The sequence below is a fragment of the Saccopteryx leptura genome, chromosome 2 (genome assembly GCF_036850995.1).
Source record: "Saccopteryx leptura isolate mSacLep1 chromosome 2, mSacLep1_pri_phased_curated, whole genome shotgun sequence".
Lineage (NCBI taxonomy): Eukaryota > Metazoa > Chordata > Mammalia > Chiroptera > Emballonuridae > Saccopteryx > Saccopteryx leptura.
In genome coordinates this window covers 322,381,792-322,399,659 of record NC_089504.1, presented here as the reverse complement: position 1 = coordinate 322,399,659, position 17,868 = coordinate 322,381,792, and the positions used below count along the sequence as shown (strand labels likewise).

The following is a 17,868-nucleotide window of genomic DNA, read 5'->3' as shown; positions in this document are numbered from 1 at the left end:
GCCCTTGTACTTGGATATATGTGAAACTAGTCCTAAAATTACACTAAAGGATGTTAATTCTTTAACAATTATTGCACTGTTCTTTGAAAAGGATTTGTGTCTCTGTGTGTGTGTGCCTGCGCACTCTGACATTTACAGTTTTAGAGGTAATTGCCAAGGGTGCTGAAAAATGAAGTTTCTTTGCAGAAAGAAACTCTATCTTTGCCAACAAAAGAGCTACAATGAGAACTGAGGAAATCAATCGTTTATCCTGAGCACTCTAAACCTGCAGGCAAAAGACTAAAGACTAAGTGTGGTAAATGTCTGAACAGAGTGTATACTCAGTTATCTGAGTATTCTCAAGGACAGCAACCAGCTGTTGAGTTTGTACTTCCAGATATTGGTTCTGGATGCCCACATTTCTACCCTGGCATTCAAAAGGTGCATCTGTTATACCACAAACTAAGGGTTTAAGGAAATTTATAACTAAACATCCATCTTATAGGGGTTGGAGGACATTCTCACTAAATAGCTATGTGGTATCCACTAAGTGCAAGGTATAGATCTAGTTTTCTTTGTGAATGCTTTCATAGACTTTCAAAAAGACCTGCTCCAGGATTTGGGTGAGTCTAACAGCTACAGATAAGGAAATAGTAAATAGTACACTGATGAAAGCAATTAACAACAAAAACAAAAGTCTAACAGTGTTTTCAACTGCAGGTACACAAATATCTTCATACAACATCAGAGAGGTTAACTTTGGCTGACCCACACCAACGCGTGGATGGGTAGATGAAAATCACTTGTCATATTCTCCCTAAGTAATTAATCCTTTTTCCCGTTTCTACTCATGGCCTTCCTTCCTCTGTCTGTAGGGCTGTATGTGACTTCTCTTCCCCTTTAAGGATTTCCTTGATTTGAATTCTATTAAAATATTATGAAAAAACAGCAAGGTATATACTACATAATTGAAAGTACTTCAAGAGAGAACCTAGCCTGACCAGGTGGTAGCGCAGAGGATAGAGCGTAAACCTGAGACACTGAGGACCTAGGTTTGAAACCCCGAGGTTGCTGGCTTGAGCGTGGGCTCACCAGCTTGAGTGTGGGGTCGCCAGTTTGAGCATGGGATCATAGGCATGACTGAGCCCAAGACTCGCTGGCTTGAAGCCCAAAGTTGCTGGCTGAGCAAGGGGTCAATGGCTCAGCTTGAGCCCCCGCTTCCCCCATCAAGGCACCTATGAGAAGCAATCAATGAACAATTGAAGTACCACAACTATAAGTTGATGCTTCTCATCTCTTTCACTTCCTGTCTGTCCCCCCCCTAAAAAAAAAGAGAGAGTGAGAAACTAACAGATTGGAAACTAATACAGTATAGGAGACTTATTTCATGTGTATTACCTCATCTAGTCCCCAATTTTACATAACTGTGTGCCTCTGGTTAGTCCTTCTGTCTTCCTACATCATCAACATTCTGTATGTACAGTATATAAATTATATTTTCAATTTTGAAAAATAACATGAAATTTTACAAGCAAAAAGAAAGAACTATATTACCTAGAAGCATAATTATCAGCCTCATAAATATGACAAAAGATAATTCTAAATTTATCACTTTGTGAACTTTAAATTTTGATTTATAGGCAAAAAGATCCATTTAGTTAAGATTCCTGTTTACAAAGTAGACATAACACTAGACTTCATGGTAAACAATGACTTGGTCTCAAGACAAAAGTAAAAAAACCCTCTGCTTAAATCACAACAAAATAGCCCCATAATTATTCTTTTCTAATCACTATTTTTTTTATTTGAAACTGATTTAACCAATCTTATCCAGTGTCCAACTGGATGCCACAACCATACAGGTTTGTCTAGTTAACAGAGTGAGGAAAATAATCAGCCAATTTTGTTTCCACCTGGAGGGGTGAAAGAAGGTAGGGTATATATGAAAAGGACTTGTGTGACATTATTTTATTTCTATCCAAAAGTAGCAATTTGAATTTTGATATGCCTTTACCAAAGCTTAAGAGGACTGTATAACCACACTGCACTTGTGCAATAAGTATACTACTACGGATATTCCTCAAAATTCAAAGGAAAAAAGAAGCCTCTATTGGAAAATAGGAAATGACACATGCATAGCAAGATAATTATTTCACAGCCATTTCACCATTAAAATAGTAGCTTTAGGACATTGAGAATCTTCATTCGGAAGAAAGAAAATGCCTTTCAACCCAGCTCAAAAGCCAAGGTAGCTTTATATGTATTCTCTTTTAAATCAAATTGATAGCACATGCTTCTTGATGGCAAAAAGCCATGAAAAGAAAAACTATATTACTTTTTAAAAAGAACAGAACTCTTTTTAGCCTTGTTAAATTAGTGTAAAAACATTAAAATATAAATCCATAAAAAGGGTTCTATATAATAGCATTCACAAATAAAATTCAAATCCATAGTCCTTAGTCAAAAAGTACGTTAATAAAAACAAAAGCATACTATTATAATTCAACTGATTTCAACATGGATTACAGAAACAGACTAAATTCACTCAGAAATTCCATATTGGTTTTGGTTTAATTTCAAATCCTTTGACAGCTGGCAAAATCACAAGTCAACCAAATAAGTTTTATTCCTTTATGAGTTATTTACCCAAACTCAGACAGAGGCTCTAATGAGCAGGGAGATGATGCACGAGCAGAAAACTAGTATCTGCATAACTGATTCCTCCATAGCTTCAAACAGTGAGAAAATTTTTATAATACAATGAAAAGATGTGGCTTTACAGAAGCAGTTATTATTCTACTTGCTGGCTAGACTGTATAATGTTCAAAGACACAGTCATTAGACTCTTTCTGTACCAGAGTGTGCTCTTGAAATCCAAAAAAAAAATTCTACAAGAATAACTTACATCATTTAGAGTCATCTTTTTATTTCTACCTATACCTACAATATATTTAAACAGTATTTTCATATCTTGATCAAAAAAGCTTTATGGAATTATTGTGCCTCAAAATATACATTACCAAGATAGTGAACTATCACTTTCTTTACTATTTTCCAAATTAATTCTTTTATTAGGACTTGGCTTTTGTATTTTTCAGATAAAAAAGTATGTCGTTGCCATTTCAAGGTGTATAAAACTCAGGTGATGAGGGTCTCTGTCATTTTCTCTTAATTCAATTCCAAACTCGACCTTTACCCATGGAACAGGTGTGTGCTGTGCCTGTAATTTATCAGAGTGAGCGACCAGGCAGAAAAGCTACCAACAATAGAAGGCTACAGGACCAAGCACTTAAGTGCCTAGAAAGCAGTTCTTATCCCCACCATTATGAATGAACTTTTATCTCCCAGTAGCAATTTAAAGATAAAGAATGATGAGGGTGAGAGGAGTAATATATTCATATTGCTTCAGTTTTTTTGGATAACATTTTTATACTAATAGTCTGCCAGAAGCTGTTGTTACACATTCCTTTCTGAGATATTCCGTGGCTCACATTCCAATTCAACCTATAATATGGATATGAAAACAGTCATGACAGCATTTCTACTAGGGCAAATAAAGCCACTTCACACAGACAAATTAAGTAAACCTTCAAGAAGAAAGTGATAAATGAATACTGCATTTCTTTGTATGCAGTATGGAAACTCCTATGTATACCCTGTATTCGTCTTATTGGATCAAACTTATCTAATTTAAAAACATGCCAAGTATCCATTTATGAGGTATGAAGATATACTAATTAAGTAATGCAACCAGTACATTATAAAAAAACAGCAGGTAGTGTTGGCCAATGTCCACAGTCAGGGTATATCTTACCTAAAGTGGATCTTTATAGTTAGGTGAAATTTCTAAATATTCCCTATGTAAAAACATTCATAAATAACCAAATAAAACTTCTAAATATGTCCAACAGAAAAACATACTTGAAAAATAAATAAAACAAAGCAAAACCAAAAAAATTTCTATGATTTCCCCATAAATTTAAAATGTAATTTTAAAAGTTCTAACACTTCAAAAACACTTTTAGAAAACTGTTTTAAAGGGAAGTTAAAAGAGAAAAATACTTTGGCATGTCTAAAGAATAAGTTCAAAACATTACTACAAAGACTTCATCACACTCATTTTTAAAAAAAGACAGGATTTTTATCAGGTTTTCCTTTTTTAACTCACCCATCTGCTCCACAATCTCTGGAGGAAACACTCGGGAAGCAAATGCTCGTCGGAAAATATCTGAGAACTCTTTGTCTAGACCCCCGATGCCCATTTTCTCAAAGTTCCAGTCAGGGTTGATGATAGACTGGCGGTTTTCCTTGGTTTTAGCTTTGCCTGTGTCAAACGAAGATAACCGAATGAGAAACAAGAAGTTCATCAGTGAGGGTGAAAAGACAGCTCACTGGGCATCCTCAATGAGCAAATCAGGCTCTTAACTGATTTTTTAATACGGATGAGTTTTGCTATGTGAACTACTTTGGTCCCAATTCTGTTTTGCTAGTAAACTTTCAAAATGACTAGCTAAACTCATGCTGCAGTCCACGTGTAATCAATCCATGGGACTTGGTCTCAGCAACCTTTAATCCTAACCAAGCTAACTAATCTGGCTGATTAGAAGAAATACCATGTACATTTCTGATGAAGAGAACGCTAGCTGCCAGAAATACAACTGAAATATAGGAGTCTCTCAAGGCTCCTAAAGCAAGTGCATTTAAAAATACAAATATTCATCTAGATTAAATTTATAATTGAGTATATAACCTCTCAGCCTGAGAAGATACATTGAATAAGTTTAATGTTTTATTTACTTTTTCTTAACTTGTACTTAAAATCCTAAAATAATCCTAAAATTTGTAATGATTTCAAAATTCTTGTTTTCAAATTCTTTCAGACAAAAATTATTTAACTTAAATGTCATAGTGCCACCTAAAGAAACTCAAGAGAACCACAGTAACTATCACAAACACAGATAATAAAAGTGCCTTACTACACTCTACTATAAATTAAAAAAGTAATATTATAGTTTTTTAATTAGGGAAGAAAAAGGTCGCATTAGAAAAAGTTTATTTTAGATGGCAGTTTTATGGTGAGAGTTTTGTGGATTTAACATTACCTTTACAAAGCTGTGGAATATATTTTTCTTACACTCTACTGCCCTCTTGTGGCCAAATATACTGCATATTAAATCACTACACAATTTTATTTTCCAATGGGAAAAATCTACCAATCACACTTTGCATGAATTACTTAGAAATATCCACATTGTATATTAGTCACGCAACTCCCTTAGAATAAGGTACAAAAGGAGTATAAAACATAAAATGCGCCTGACCAGGTGGTGGCGCAGTGGATAGAGCGTCGGACTGGGATGCAGAAGGACCTAGGTTCGAGACCCCGAGGTCGCCAGCTTGAGCACGGGCTCATCTGGCTTGAGCAAAGAGCTCACCAGCTTGGACCCAAGGTCCCTGGCTCCAGCAGGGGGTTACTCGGTCTGCTGAAGGCCCACGGTCAAGGCACATGTGAGAAAGCAATCAATGAACAACTAAGAAGTCCCAACGCACAACAAGAAACTGATGATTGATGCTTCTCATCTCTCTCCGTTCCTATCTGTCTCTCCCTGTCTATCTCTGCCTCTGTAAAAAAAAAAAAAACATAAAATACAAAAATGTCACTGTAGAAACATTGGATCAATAATAGATTTTGATATATCCTACATTCATAAAATGACATACATAGTCACTAAAAATTATGTTGAAAAAAAGTATTTATTAAGATGCTTGAAATATGTTCAGCAGAAAAAACAAATTACAAAACAATATAAAAATAAAATAAAATTTTAGAGTTGTATGAGTTGTTTTTGGGCGTCTATCCATATTTTATAAAATAAATATTTTACTTTACAATAAAACAAAAACAGTAAGAGAGAATGATAATATGTGAATCAAGAAAAAAAGGCCACACATTCTAAGAAAGTTAAATAATCTTAGATGTGATAGCATGCAACCAATGAAGATTCTCTTTCTGTTGTAGACATCAACTTAATTATTAAATCAATCAAAAATAAGAATTGCTGTACAGTTAATGGATTATTATTATTATTCTGGTAAGTTACTCTTCTTAAAGCCCAGTCTGCATTATTTTAATATAATAAAAGTAGGGCTGCCTGACCAGGTAGTGGCGCAGTGTATGGCATTGGCCTGGGACGCTTAGGACCCAGGTTCAAAATATTATACCAAGGTTGCCGGCTCAAGCATGGGTTCACCAACTTGGACATAGACGTGATCCCAAGGTCACTGGCTCAGCTGGAGCCCCCGGGTAAAGGCACATGTTAGAAGCAATCAATGAACAAATAAAGTGCAGCAACAATGAGTTGCTACTTCTCATCTCTCTTCCTTACTGTCTGTCTGTCCCTGTCTGTCATGCTTTCTCTCTCGCTGAAAAAAAAAAAAAAAAAAAAAGTAGGGCAAATGTAGAAGAATAGGGCTGAATGAACCATGAAGCTGTTGGAAAGACTTTTTTCAACTGCACATTCATCACTGAATCATTAACAGAAATGACGCTGCTAGTATTGCACTAAACACACACCAGGTGAGAGACATTCTACAAAATATACTGCTCACAAAAATTAGGGGTATTTCAAAATATGAAGTGATAAGAAAAAAAGAAGCATTTGATTTTTTTTTTATTAAACAAGAACATCAGAAAAGCAAACGACAAGTCAAAGAAAGTTGTTTGATTATGCAAATGAGATGCAAAACCAACTTTGATTTCATTGGTGAAAATGCACTGTACAAAAGGCTGAAAGTACTAGAGTATCTGCATGTTCCCTGATCCCCTAATTTTTGTGAGCAGGTAACTGACCAGTTCTCAAGGTCATGAAAGACCCTGAAAGTCTGAGGAACTGTCAGAGATTGGGATCCTGAATTAGATTCTGAAACAGAAAAAGGACATAATGAAAAAACTAGTGATATCAGAATGAAGTCTGTAGTTTAGTTAGTAGCAATGTAACCATAACTTAGTTTTGTTAACTGTACTATGGTTATTTAAGATGTAACATTGGAGGAAACTGGTGAAAGAAATATAGGCATGCTCTGAATTTCTTTTGTAAACTTTTGTAAGCCTAAACTTATCTCAATATAAAAACTTTAAAAATTAATTTTATCTTGATTTTTTTTTCTTATTTATAGTGTGGTTACTAGCAAATTAAAAATTACATATGTGGCCTGACCAGGCAGCCCATGGTCAAGGCACATATGAGAAAGCAATCAATGAACAGCTAAGGTGTTGCAACACGCAACGAAAAACTAATGATTGATGCTTCTCATCTCTCCGTTCCTGTCTGTCCCTGTCTATCCCTCTCTCTGACTCTTTGTCTCTGTAAAAAAAAAAAAAAAAAAATTACATACATGGCTCACGTTATACTTTTATTGGACAATGCTGATCTAGTGAAGGTTTTAAACTTTTCTACATTGGCACATTATGATTTTGTGAAGAGCTTTCTCAAGGGAGGTCTCTTATTCTCCTTCCCATTATTTATATATATATTTATTTATTTTTCCATTGATTTGAAAGAGAGAGGGGAAGGGAGAGAGAGAAGCATCAACTCATTGTTCCATTTAATTGTGCACTCATTGGTTGCCTCTCATGTGTGCCCTGATTGGGGATTGGATCCAACTGATCTCAGTGTGCAGGGACGATGCTCTACCCACTGAACATGACCAGGGCCTTCCTTCCAATTTGAAAATCACTGTAATTGAGTCACATATAATAAGAGAGATGACCCCACTACATTCAGAATCTTCTAAAAACTCTCTTACCAATAAGATTTAGTGATGAATTTTCTGCTTTTTCAAATGCAACTTGACTGTTTCCAACAACCAATCCTACTTCAATCTGTACAGAAAGACAATAATTAGTAGTTTAATAGCAGATTTATGAATGTATCAAAGCAAAGACAAGAACAAAGGGAAAATAAGGTCTCTGAGCAGAGCAAATTTTCAAACTACCATCTAAGTTACATTTACTTTTGTCATAACTACGTTCCAATTATTTCTATTCTCTTTATTTCAATGCATATATCTTTTCATAATGCCTGTCTTACTGTTTTTATTTACAACACATATCATCTGCATTCAACCAGGATTACAAATAATTGTATTTTACGCTAAGCTTTACAACAATGCTCACTATAAAAGAAATTTCCTCTCACTATCATAAAAAAGTACATAAAAGAAAGAAATCACTGAGCAACAGAATGGGTAGGAAATTTATTAATCTGCACAATTCGTATCATAATGTTTATCTAATAAAAATTATTAGAAATAAAACATACCTTCTGTCTTTTACCTGTCGCAGGCTCTCCCTTCAGGATGCTGGGATCCATCGCTTCAATATCTTTTACTAGTAAACCAAAGAGCTTTTCATTGAAGCTAAACACAAGCTATGTAGAAAAGAGGTAAAAGCATAAAATCACTTTATGATATAATGGCTTGGCACTCACATCATCATCAATGTTTCCCAAATGCAAAACAGCTTTGTTCAGTGTGCTCCTCTTAAATCTGCTCCATGGGCAAACCACCCATCTAGCCAATGAGAGGAGAAGGGAACTAACATGTATTGAGTTATTTGTTGTACCAAACAATCACCATGGGGGGGGGGGTACGTCATTAATATTTACAAACTCTCTTGGAAACAGAAAGTATTCCTCAGTTTTAACTCACGAGGGAGCTGAGATCCAGAGAGGGGCTAAGCAATGGGACCCAGAGTCACAATAAAGGATAGTGCCATGACTCAGCCTGGGTCTGTGACTCTGATAGCCATGCTTTTCTACAACCAATACAAAATGCCTGCCATACAAGTGCGGAGACAATATCTGATGCACTCATTTGCCAAGTGTTTACTGCATGCCTTCCACAAGCTAGGCCCTCTTCTGAATGCTGGGGGATACAGGCAAAGCTGACTGTAAATCCTGCCACTACGACCTACTACAAAAAGGAATAAATACTAAGTGATTTGGGGAAAGGTATTTATTTCTTTTTTGTATTATGAAGAATTTTCTTTTTCGTTTTTTTTTGAGGATTTTCTTTCATAGCTTTATAGATGTCCACATGTTATTAGGTATAAAATTACTACAAATACCAAAGCATTTTCTATTAAACATTCTTCCATGCATTTTCTACTAAAATACAAAGCTAAAGGAAAAGGTAAAAACAATAAAGTTTTTGGCAAGGTGACCTACTAGTCCAAAAGTGTAGGAATCCAGAGGAATAAATATATGATAGCCCAAAACGCAATGAACACATAGTCAATAAATTATCAGCTGAAGGTCCTCCAAGAAGGTCCTCTTGGGTAGCCTTCTTGGACCATTTAATCCAAAGCAGAACCACAGTGGCTCCCTAGTGCCTCATCCCATTCTACTTATGTCCAAGTACTTAACAGTTGCATTGCTTGCATTGGTTGCATGCTCGATGGTCATTGTGCCAATACACTGTTTGGCCTTGTCAAATGTATATAAGGACACTAAGGGAAAAAAAGAAGCATTTTTTTAAAATGACAGGGGCACCAACTACTTGCTGTGTTTCAAGTAATTAAAGTTTCACCTAAATGAATCATAACAGAACTTGACCAATATTTCTTATTTTCTGCCTTCCCAAACTAGAAAGTAAGCTCTGTGAGAGTAGGGATCATGTGTATTTTGTTCACTGCTAATCTGTAGTGCCTAAAATAGTGGCTAGAACTACTAGATATTCAATAAATATTTGTTTAATTAATTGATCAGTTGACTAGTAAGTTCTTGTCTCAGTTAGGCCCCTGGATGTGTAGCCAGGGGAATGCCATTTACCTCCTATGGACCTAAAATCCCTCACTTGCAAAATAAGGAGGTTAGGCAAGATAAACTCTGAGGTTCATTCCAATTCTAGTATTCTTAAAAATAATGGTAAGTGGGCCCCACCGGCAGAGCGTCGGCCTGGCGTGCAGGGGACCCGGGTTCGATTCCCGGCCAGGGCACATAGGAGAGGTGCCCATTTGCTTCTCCACCCCCCCCTCCTTCCTCTCTGTCTCTCTCTTCCCCTCCCGCAGCCGGGGCTCCATTGGAGCGGGGATGGCCCCTTGGCCTCTGCCCCAGGCGCTGGAGTGGCTCTGGTCTAGGCAGGGCGCCCCTGGTGGGCAGAGCATCGCCCCTGGTGGGCGTGCCGGGTGGATCCCAGTCGGGCGCATGCGGGAGTCTGACTGTCTCTCCCCGTTTCCAGCTTCAGAGGGATACAAAAAATAATAATAATAATAATGGTAAGTGTACTGTGTCCTTTTCCTGTTGATCAGTACTTCAGTTTCAACTCACAAAAGTTTGATATTACTGTGTGGATTATCAAATTCTTAGAGTTTTGTTCTAGATCTATGCCACCGAACAAGAATATGAAAATAAATAACACTTTCACTTCAATAACTCTTTCCTTCTACCAATTCCCTCGTTCCCCACCTTACATACCCTCCCATGTGAGACACTGCAAGGCAGTCCAGGTAAGTCATTAGAGATCAGCACGCTATAAGCAAAGATTATCAAATGCTGTAGTCTCAGGATCCCTTTATAAGCCTAAAAATGTCTGAGGACCCCCAAAAGCCTTTGTATGAATTATATCTATTGATATTTACCATATTAGAAATTAGAACAAAAAAGCTTAAAATTTATTAATCTAAAAATAAATAAATCCATATGTTAACAAAAATAACATTTTTAATTTATAAAATACTTTCTATTTTCCAAAATAAAAAACACAAGCTGGAAGAGTGGCACCGTCACATTTTCATAAATGGAAAACAGCTGGACCACATGTCCACGTCAGCAGTCGATGTGCTGCTACACTAGCTCGTATCTACAAACTTCACTGTCTCTGCTCATAAGAGAATAAGAGGGAAAAGACACGTCTTGATATTAATATGAAAATAGTTTTGACTTTGCAACCCCCCTGAAAGAGCCTCAGAGACCCCCAGAGGCCTTAGGACCACACTTTGGAGACAACTGCTATGGAGCTGTGGTAAGAGGAAGGAATTAGGAATGCTTAAGAAGAGTCATGCCCTGGTCATGAAGCTGAGTTGGTGAGAGAGAGCATTATTCCAATACACCAAGGTTATAAGTTCGATCCCCAGTCAGGGCGCATACCGGAATCAACCAATGAATGCATGAATAAGTTCAACAACAAACTGAACATTTCAAAAAATTGAAACTTAAACAAAAGATTTTTAAGTCACAAAGAAGAAAACAAATGTAAAGCACAAAAGAAAGCAGTGATTATTTATGTATCTATGTGTACAAACAGCAATATATGAATTCACATATTTTTTAAGAGTATAATTTTAAAAAGGCAGAATTTCTTCTTAGAAGATTAACAATATGTTTTATTATTATTATTATTATATTGATTTGAGAAAGAGAGAGAGAGAGGAGGAGAGACAGGGAAAAAGAGAACATTGATCTGCTCCTGTATATGTCCTGACTGGGGATCAAATCAGCAACCTCTGTGCTTCAGGACTATGCTCTGCTATCTGGCCAGGGCATATCTTTAATTAAAGTTTTCATTATTGATTTTAGAGAGAGAAAGGAAGATGGAGGGAGGGAGGGAGGGAAGGAGGGAAGGGGGAGGGAGAAGGAAGGAAGGAAGGGAGGGAGGGAAGGGAAGGGAAGGGAAGGGAAGGGAAGGGAAGGGAAGGGAAGGGAAGGGAAGGGAAGGGAAGGGAAGGGAAGGGAAGGGAAGGGAAGATTCTGATTTGTCATTCCACTCATTTATGCAGTCATTGGTTGATTCCTGTATGTACCCTGACCAGGGACCGAATGGGGACCTTGGCATACAGGATGATGCTCGAATCAACTAAGCTACCAAGTCAGATGGCAATGTCAGTTTTTTTTATTTTAATTTTTTATTTTTTATTCAGTGAAAGGAAGGGAGGCAGAGACAGACTCCTGCATGTGCCCTGATCAGAATCCACCTGGCAAACCCACTAAGGGGCAATGCTCTGCCCATCTGGGGCGTTGCTCCATTGCTAAGCAACCAAGCTCTTCTTAGCACCCAAGGCAGAGGCCATGGAGCCATCCTCAGCACCAGGGGCCAACTTGCTCCAATCAAGCCATGGCTGCAGGAGGGGAGGGGAGGGGAAGACAGAGAGACAGAGAGAGAGAGAGAGAGAGAGAGAAAGAGAGAGAATGAGAGAAGCGAGGGGGGGAGGGGTAAAGAAACAGATAGGCGCTTCTCCTGTGTGCCCTGACCAGGAATTGAACCCGGGACATCCACACCCTAGGCCAATGCTCTGCCAGGCCGACGCTCTACCAGGCCAATGCTCTACCACTGAGCCAACCGGCCAGGACCACAATATCATTTTAAAGGAGAGAAAATCAGGGCTCCAGCAGTTCTATAAAAAACCTGAAAATATATATACCTAATTTCTTTAAGATTCTCAAAGAGGTTCACAACCAAAAAAAGTTAAGAGCTACTTTCCTACAGAAATATGTCAGTAAAAGAGAAAGACACCCAAAATCTAAACAGATGCCTCATAATGAGCAAAGAAGAAATTTGAGTCATGTATGTTTGCAATTATCTCAAACTTACAGATAGAAAAGCTGCTGTAATTATATATGACATAGTAACCTAACGCAAACTTTAGAATTTTCCTGAACATTTTCCTCACTTGTTATCACTCATCTTAGATATTCACCTTTCATATGCAAAGCTCCTCTCAGTTTTTTAAAAGCAGAATAATTTTGGACAACTGCAGGAATTAGAACGCCTATAAAGTGAAAGGAATGACAGAAAATTTCCAAACTACCTGTTGTCCCACTGAGAATGCCTGGTTGTTGAACTGCTGAATAAATTCTGCTGCCATCTTGTCAGTATCATAAGGGTTGGAGTCGATGCTTTTTTTCTGCAGGAAATCAATCTCGATGGTCATTGTGCCAATACACTGTTTGGCCTTGTCAAATGTATATAAGGACACTAAGGGAAAAGAAGAAGCATTTTTTTTAAATGACAGGGACACCAACTACTTGCTGTGTTTCAAGTAATTAAAGTTTCACCTAAATGAATCATAACAGAACTTGAGCAAAACGGGGCTTTACATAGCCTTCCCTGGAGGGAAACAGGCACAGATTTTAAAAAATAGTAATAACCACTAGTGATTTTCTTCCCCATCTGAATTAAATAGAACATACTGAACAAAAACTCTCCTACTTTATTCCTCACCTGACTCTTATGGGAAATCACAGCCCCCTGCTGCCCCCAAGAGACCTCTTTTGAATTAGCACCCTCTTCATACCACACTCCTACCTTACCTATGCCTACATCTCTACCTACATGGGACCAGCTTCCTACTTTGATGGCCTCCACACCCTTCCTTGTCTCAAGTTGACCACCTGATCGCCTGGTTTTATCGTTCTTCTTATTAAGTCTGTTTGATTCACCTTTTAAAAAGCTGACTTTACAATCAAGATAAGCATTTCTGGTAGGAGAATGCTTTAAACATAATTTAAGCCACAAAACACATCAAGACTTATAATCTTGAATGTTCAAACCTTTCACAACAAAATTTATCTACATTAAAAGTTAAATTTAACACTCTTAACCCTATATTTATAAAAAATAAGCTTAAGTGCTCGCTTTGGCAGCACATATACTAAAAAAATAAGCTTAAGAAAATTAGAAACCTAAGCTATATCCCCACCTATTTTCTCATTAGATTTAACAAGCGTTCACTTTTATTCATGCTAACATCTGCAAACAGAGAACCCCAGCTTCACGCACTCACTGACTATACTTTGGTGCAGAACTCCCTCACTGCCTTAGCTTTTCACTGTGCTTTATATGAGGGGGTGAGAGTTAAGGGAATCACTTATGTCAGTTTTTCATAAAATATGGCTGATAAGAACTACTTAAGGGTGATTGTTACAACCTCTGACCTCAGCATTCCAGGTCAATGCTTCATCCACTGCACCTCCACAGGTCAGGCCAGGAATCTCTTTTTCAAAAATGAACTCCACAAATGTTTCTTTCAGGCAAGTTTAGAAAGCACTAATTATACAACCCTCTCTACCAGCTATCTATATCTAAAGTAATTCCTTTTATTTTTACCCCCAATCAAAAAGCTTTATCTCGACCCTGGCCGGTTGGCTCAGCGGTAGAGCGTTGGCCTGGCGTACAGGAGTCCCGGGTTCGATTCCCGGCCAGGGCACACAGGAGAAGCATCTATCTGCTTCTCCACCCCTCCCCCTCTCCTTCCTCTCTGTCTCTCTCTTCCCCTCCCGCAGCCGAAGCTCTATTGGAGCAAAGATGGCCCGGGCGCTGGGGATGGCTCTGTGGCCTCTGCCTCAGGCGCCTAGAATGGCTCTGGATGCGACAGAGAGACGCCCCAGAGGGGCAGAACATCGTCCCCTGGTGGGCATGCCAGGTGGATCCTGGTCGGGCGCATGCGGGAGTCTGTCTGCCTCCCCGTTTCCAGCTTCGGAAAAATGAAAAAAAGAAAAGAAAGAAAAGAAAAGAAAAGAAAAGAAAGAAAGAAAGAAAGAAAGAAAGAAAGAAAGAAAGAAAGAAAGAAAGAAAGAAAGAAAAGAAAGGAAGGAAAGAAAGAAAGAAAGAAAAAAAGAAAGAAAGAGCTTTATCTCTCATACTACTTACACACAATAAAAAAAAAAAAGCCAGCTAAAGATAACCCCAATATTTAAGTTCTAACTCAGCAAAAAAGTATCCTCAAACAAATATTCAGATATATGATAAAAGACCTAAAATCAGAATATTAAAACCTAAAAATATAAATAGACAAATACAAAAAAGTCCAATCCGAGTTTGTTGAACTCAGGAAAGAAATTGAAAGATGAAATTATTTTAACAGTGAAGAATAGGTAAAAGTGCCCAAGAGAGAACATACTCATTAATATTAATAAGAGGCAGTGAAGAATAACAGAAAAACAACCAATATAATAAAAAAATAAGATAAACAATTTACAAAGAAGAGAGAGAAAGTGGTTATAATGGAAGACAGGCAGAGAAGGCCCAACATAAATATAATTGGAACCCCTAAGAAGAAAATCAAAACAATTGGACTGGGACTAATATTTTAAAACATAATCTATGAAAATGTTCTAGAAATAAAAGAAAACTTAAACCTACATTTTAAAACAACCCCTTGTATACCTGGGTTGTTTACCTAGAATGACCAATTCCAAAAAAAATATCCTAATAAGGATATTAGCTTTTAAAGACAGAAAAATCCACAGGGTCCAAGAAGAAATATCAAATTACTTATATAAATAAGATTAGACTGGTATCAGAATTCTAAAGAGCATCATACAAAGCAGGGCACTTGTGATGTAGAATTTTCAAGAAATTTAAGAAAAGATAACAAGCCAAGTACTTTATATCCAGACAAGCTGCAGTTAGAATATCAAAGACATAGAAAATAAATATGCAACAACTTAGGGAACACTGTACATATATATATATACACACACACACACACACACACACACACACACACACACTTCCTGGAGAAATCTACTGAAGGATAGGTTTTTATCCAACCAAATAGAAACTATCAAAAGGTCTGAGCATGATCATTTAAGACTTAATTATAGAGTTAAGACTAAAAAAGTATAGGTCATGTGGGAAGAACAGCGTGTAAATATTATGCTCTGACACAGTAGAAAGAAAACAACCAACAAAATGGCAGGAGAAAGGGGAAGATAGAATACGATGAACGTTAACTATTGTATCGGTAACAGATGAGAGTCAAAGAATGTCATTTAGAAGTGAAAGAACAAGATTTTTTTTTTTTTGTATTTTCTGAAGCTGGAAACGGGGAGAGACAGTCAGACAGACTCCCGCATGCGCCCGACCGGGATCCACCCGGCACGCCCACCAGGGGACACGCTCTGCCCACCAGGGGGTAATGCTCTGCCCCTCCGTGGTGTAGCTCTGTTGCGACCAGAGCCACTCTAGCACCTGGGGCAGAGGCCAAGGAGCCATCCCCAGCGCCCGGGCCATCTTTGCTCCAATGGAGCCTTGGCTGCGGGAGGGGAAGAGAGAGACAGAGAGGAAGGAGAGGGGGAGGGGTGGAGAAGCAGATGGGCGCTTCTCCTGTGTGCCCTGGCCGGGAATCGAACCCGGGACCTCTGCACGCCAGGCCGATGCTCCACCACTGAGCCAACCGGCCAGGGCCGAAGAACAAGATTTTTTGAAAATGATAAGTAATAAAGAAAAGGTTGGGGTACTAAGGGCACTATGAGAGGTATAAATGCAAAAGTAATAAACTAAAACAAAAATATAACTATTCCTAAATACCAAAATAATAATTTTAAAACAGCAAAGACAACATACTAAATAGAGACAACTAAAACATGAAAGGACAGAATTAAGATCAAACATGTTAGTTGTATCAATAACTGTAAATGGGCTTAATAAAACGTATTAAAAGAAAAAGATTTTCAAATTAGCTTAAAACAAAACCCAACTCTATGTTATATACAACAGACACATTTAAAACAGTGATTCAAAAAAGCTAAAAGTAAAACAATGGGCAAAGATATAGTGAGAAAATTGAAAACAATAAATACATTAAACCAGAAAAAGGACATTACATAATATAGCTAAAAGCCACAATTTACAATAAAAAATTAACAGTTCTGAATATCTACATATCAAATAACACAGAAACTACTATGTCAAGTAGGAAGTACAGGAGATACAAAGGAAAAACACTAATAAAAGATTTAAACACAGTACTCTAAGTGCAAGACAGGTCAAGTAACTAAAAATAACAAAGAGCCTGACCAGGCGGTGGCGCAGTGGATAGAGTGTTGGACTGGGATGTGGAGGACCCAGGTTCGAGACCCCGAGGTCGCCAGCTTGAGCGTGGGCTCATCTGGTTTGAGCAAAGCTCACCAGCTTGAGCCCAAGGTCACTGGCTTGAGCAAGAGGTTACTCGGTCTGCTGAAGCCCCACAGTCAAGGCACATATGAGAAAGCAGTCAATGAATAACTAAGGAACCACAGCGAAGAATTAATGTTTCTCATCTCTCTCCATTCCTGTCTGCCTGTCCCTATCTGTCCCTCTCTCCGACTCTCACTCTATCTCTGTAAAAAAAAAGAATATAGAAGATCTAAACAGCATAGTAATAAAGTAGAGCTTGTGTATATATATCACTACATCCTGATAACATAGAATATACCTCCCTCTCAGTGTACCCGAACCATTTTCTTTCATGTGTGTGTATAAATGAAACACAAGATTTACCTTCTTGGCAAATTTCAAGTACATATACAATCTAGTTCCGTTAACTGTGGTCACCAAGCAGTACATTTGATCATCAGAACTTATTCATCTTGTATAACTGAAACTTTGTACCCTTTGACTAACAACTCCATGTGTATAAATGTATTCCTCAAAATGTCATGATCATGAAAGAAAAAAATCATGCACAAACACCAGTGCCTAGAAAGAGTTCTCTGGTTAATTTTTCAGTCTCCAATTAATTCATCGAATCCTGTTCTATCTTAGCACTTTTACACAGAGCGCCTAAGGTAGTATTTGTGTACATATTTACCTTGTACATATCATGTGAGGCATGAACATGTGGATACTGTATTCTTTCCCCCATTAGATTGTAGTTTCCAGGCAGAATAGCAAGCAGATAAAGAGATAGGGCTGTAGAGTACCCAAATTCTTTACCATCCAGTCGCATACATCTACCAGTAATATAATTATGGTGAATGTGTAACGACCTAACAACTAGTAAAAGGAAATTGTACAGATTTCATATCTATGAGAAAATCATAAAGAAAATCTCCCTTAGGTAGCTAAAATATTTACCTACCTTCTATTTCTTGCCCAATAGAAAGTCCAGCCCATTTTCGCTATAAAATA

The 17,868-nt window shown here is 37.7% G+C and overlaps 1 protein-coding gene across 1 annotated transcript in view; it reads right to left on the bottom strand.

Annotated features, from left to right (window-relative positions):
• Nucleotides 1-17,868, bottom strand: part of NSF (N-ethylmaleimide sensitive factor, vesicle fusing ATPase) — a 153,436-nt gene that overhangs the window by 112,534 nt on the left and 23,034 nt on the right. The window contains exons 4-8 of the mRNA XM_066363119.1: nt 17,819-17,858; nt 12,785-12,951; nt 8,301-8,408; nt 7,786-7,861; nt 4,148-4,303 (exon numbers count right to left, since the gene is read on the bottom strand). Of these exons, the coding sequence (XP_066219216.1) occupies nt 4,148-4,303; nt 7,786-7,861; nt 8,301-8,408; nt 12,785-12,951; nt 17,819-17,858 (547 nt within the window). The remainder of the gene's footprint in view (nt 1-4,147; nt 4,304-7,785; nt 7,862-8,300; nt 8,409-12,784; nt 12,952-17,818; nt 17,859-17,868) is intronic.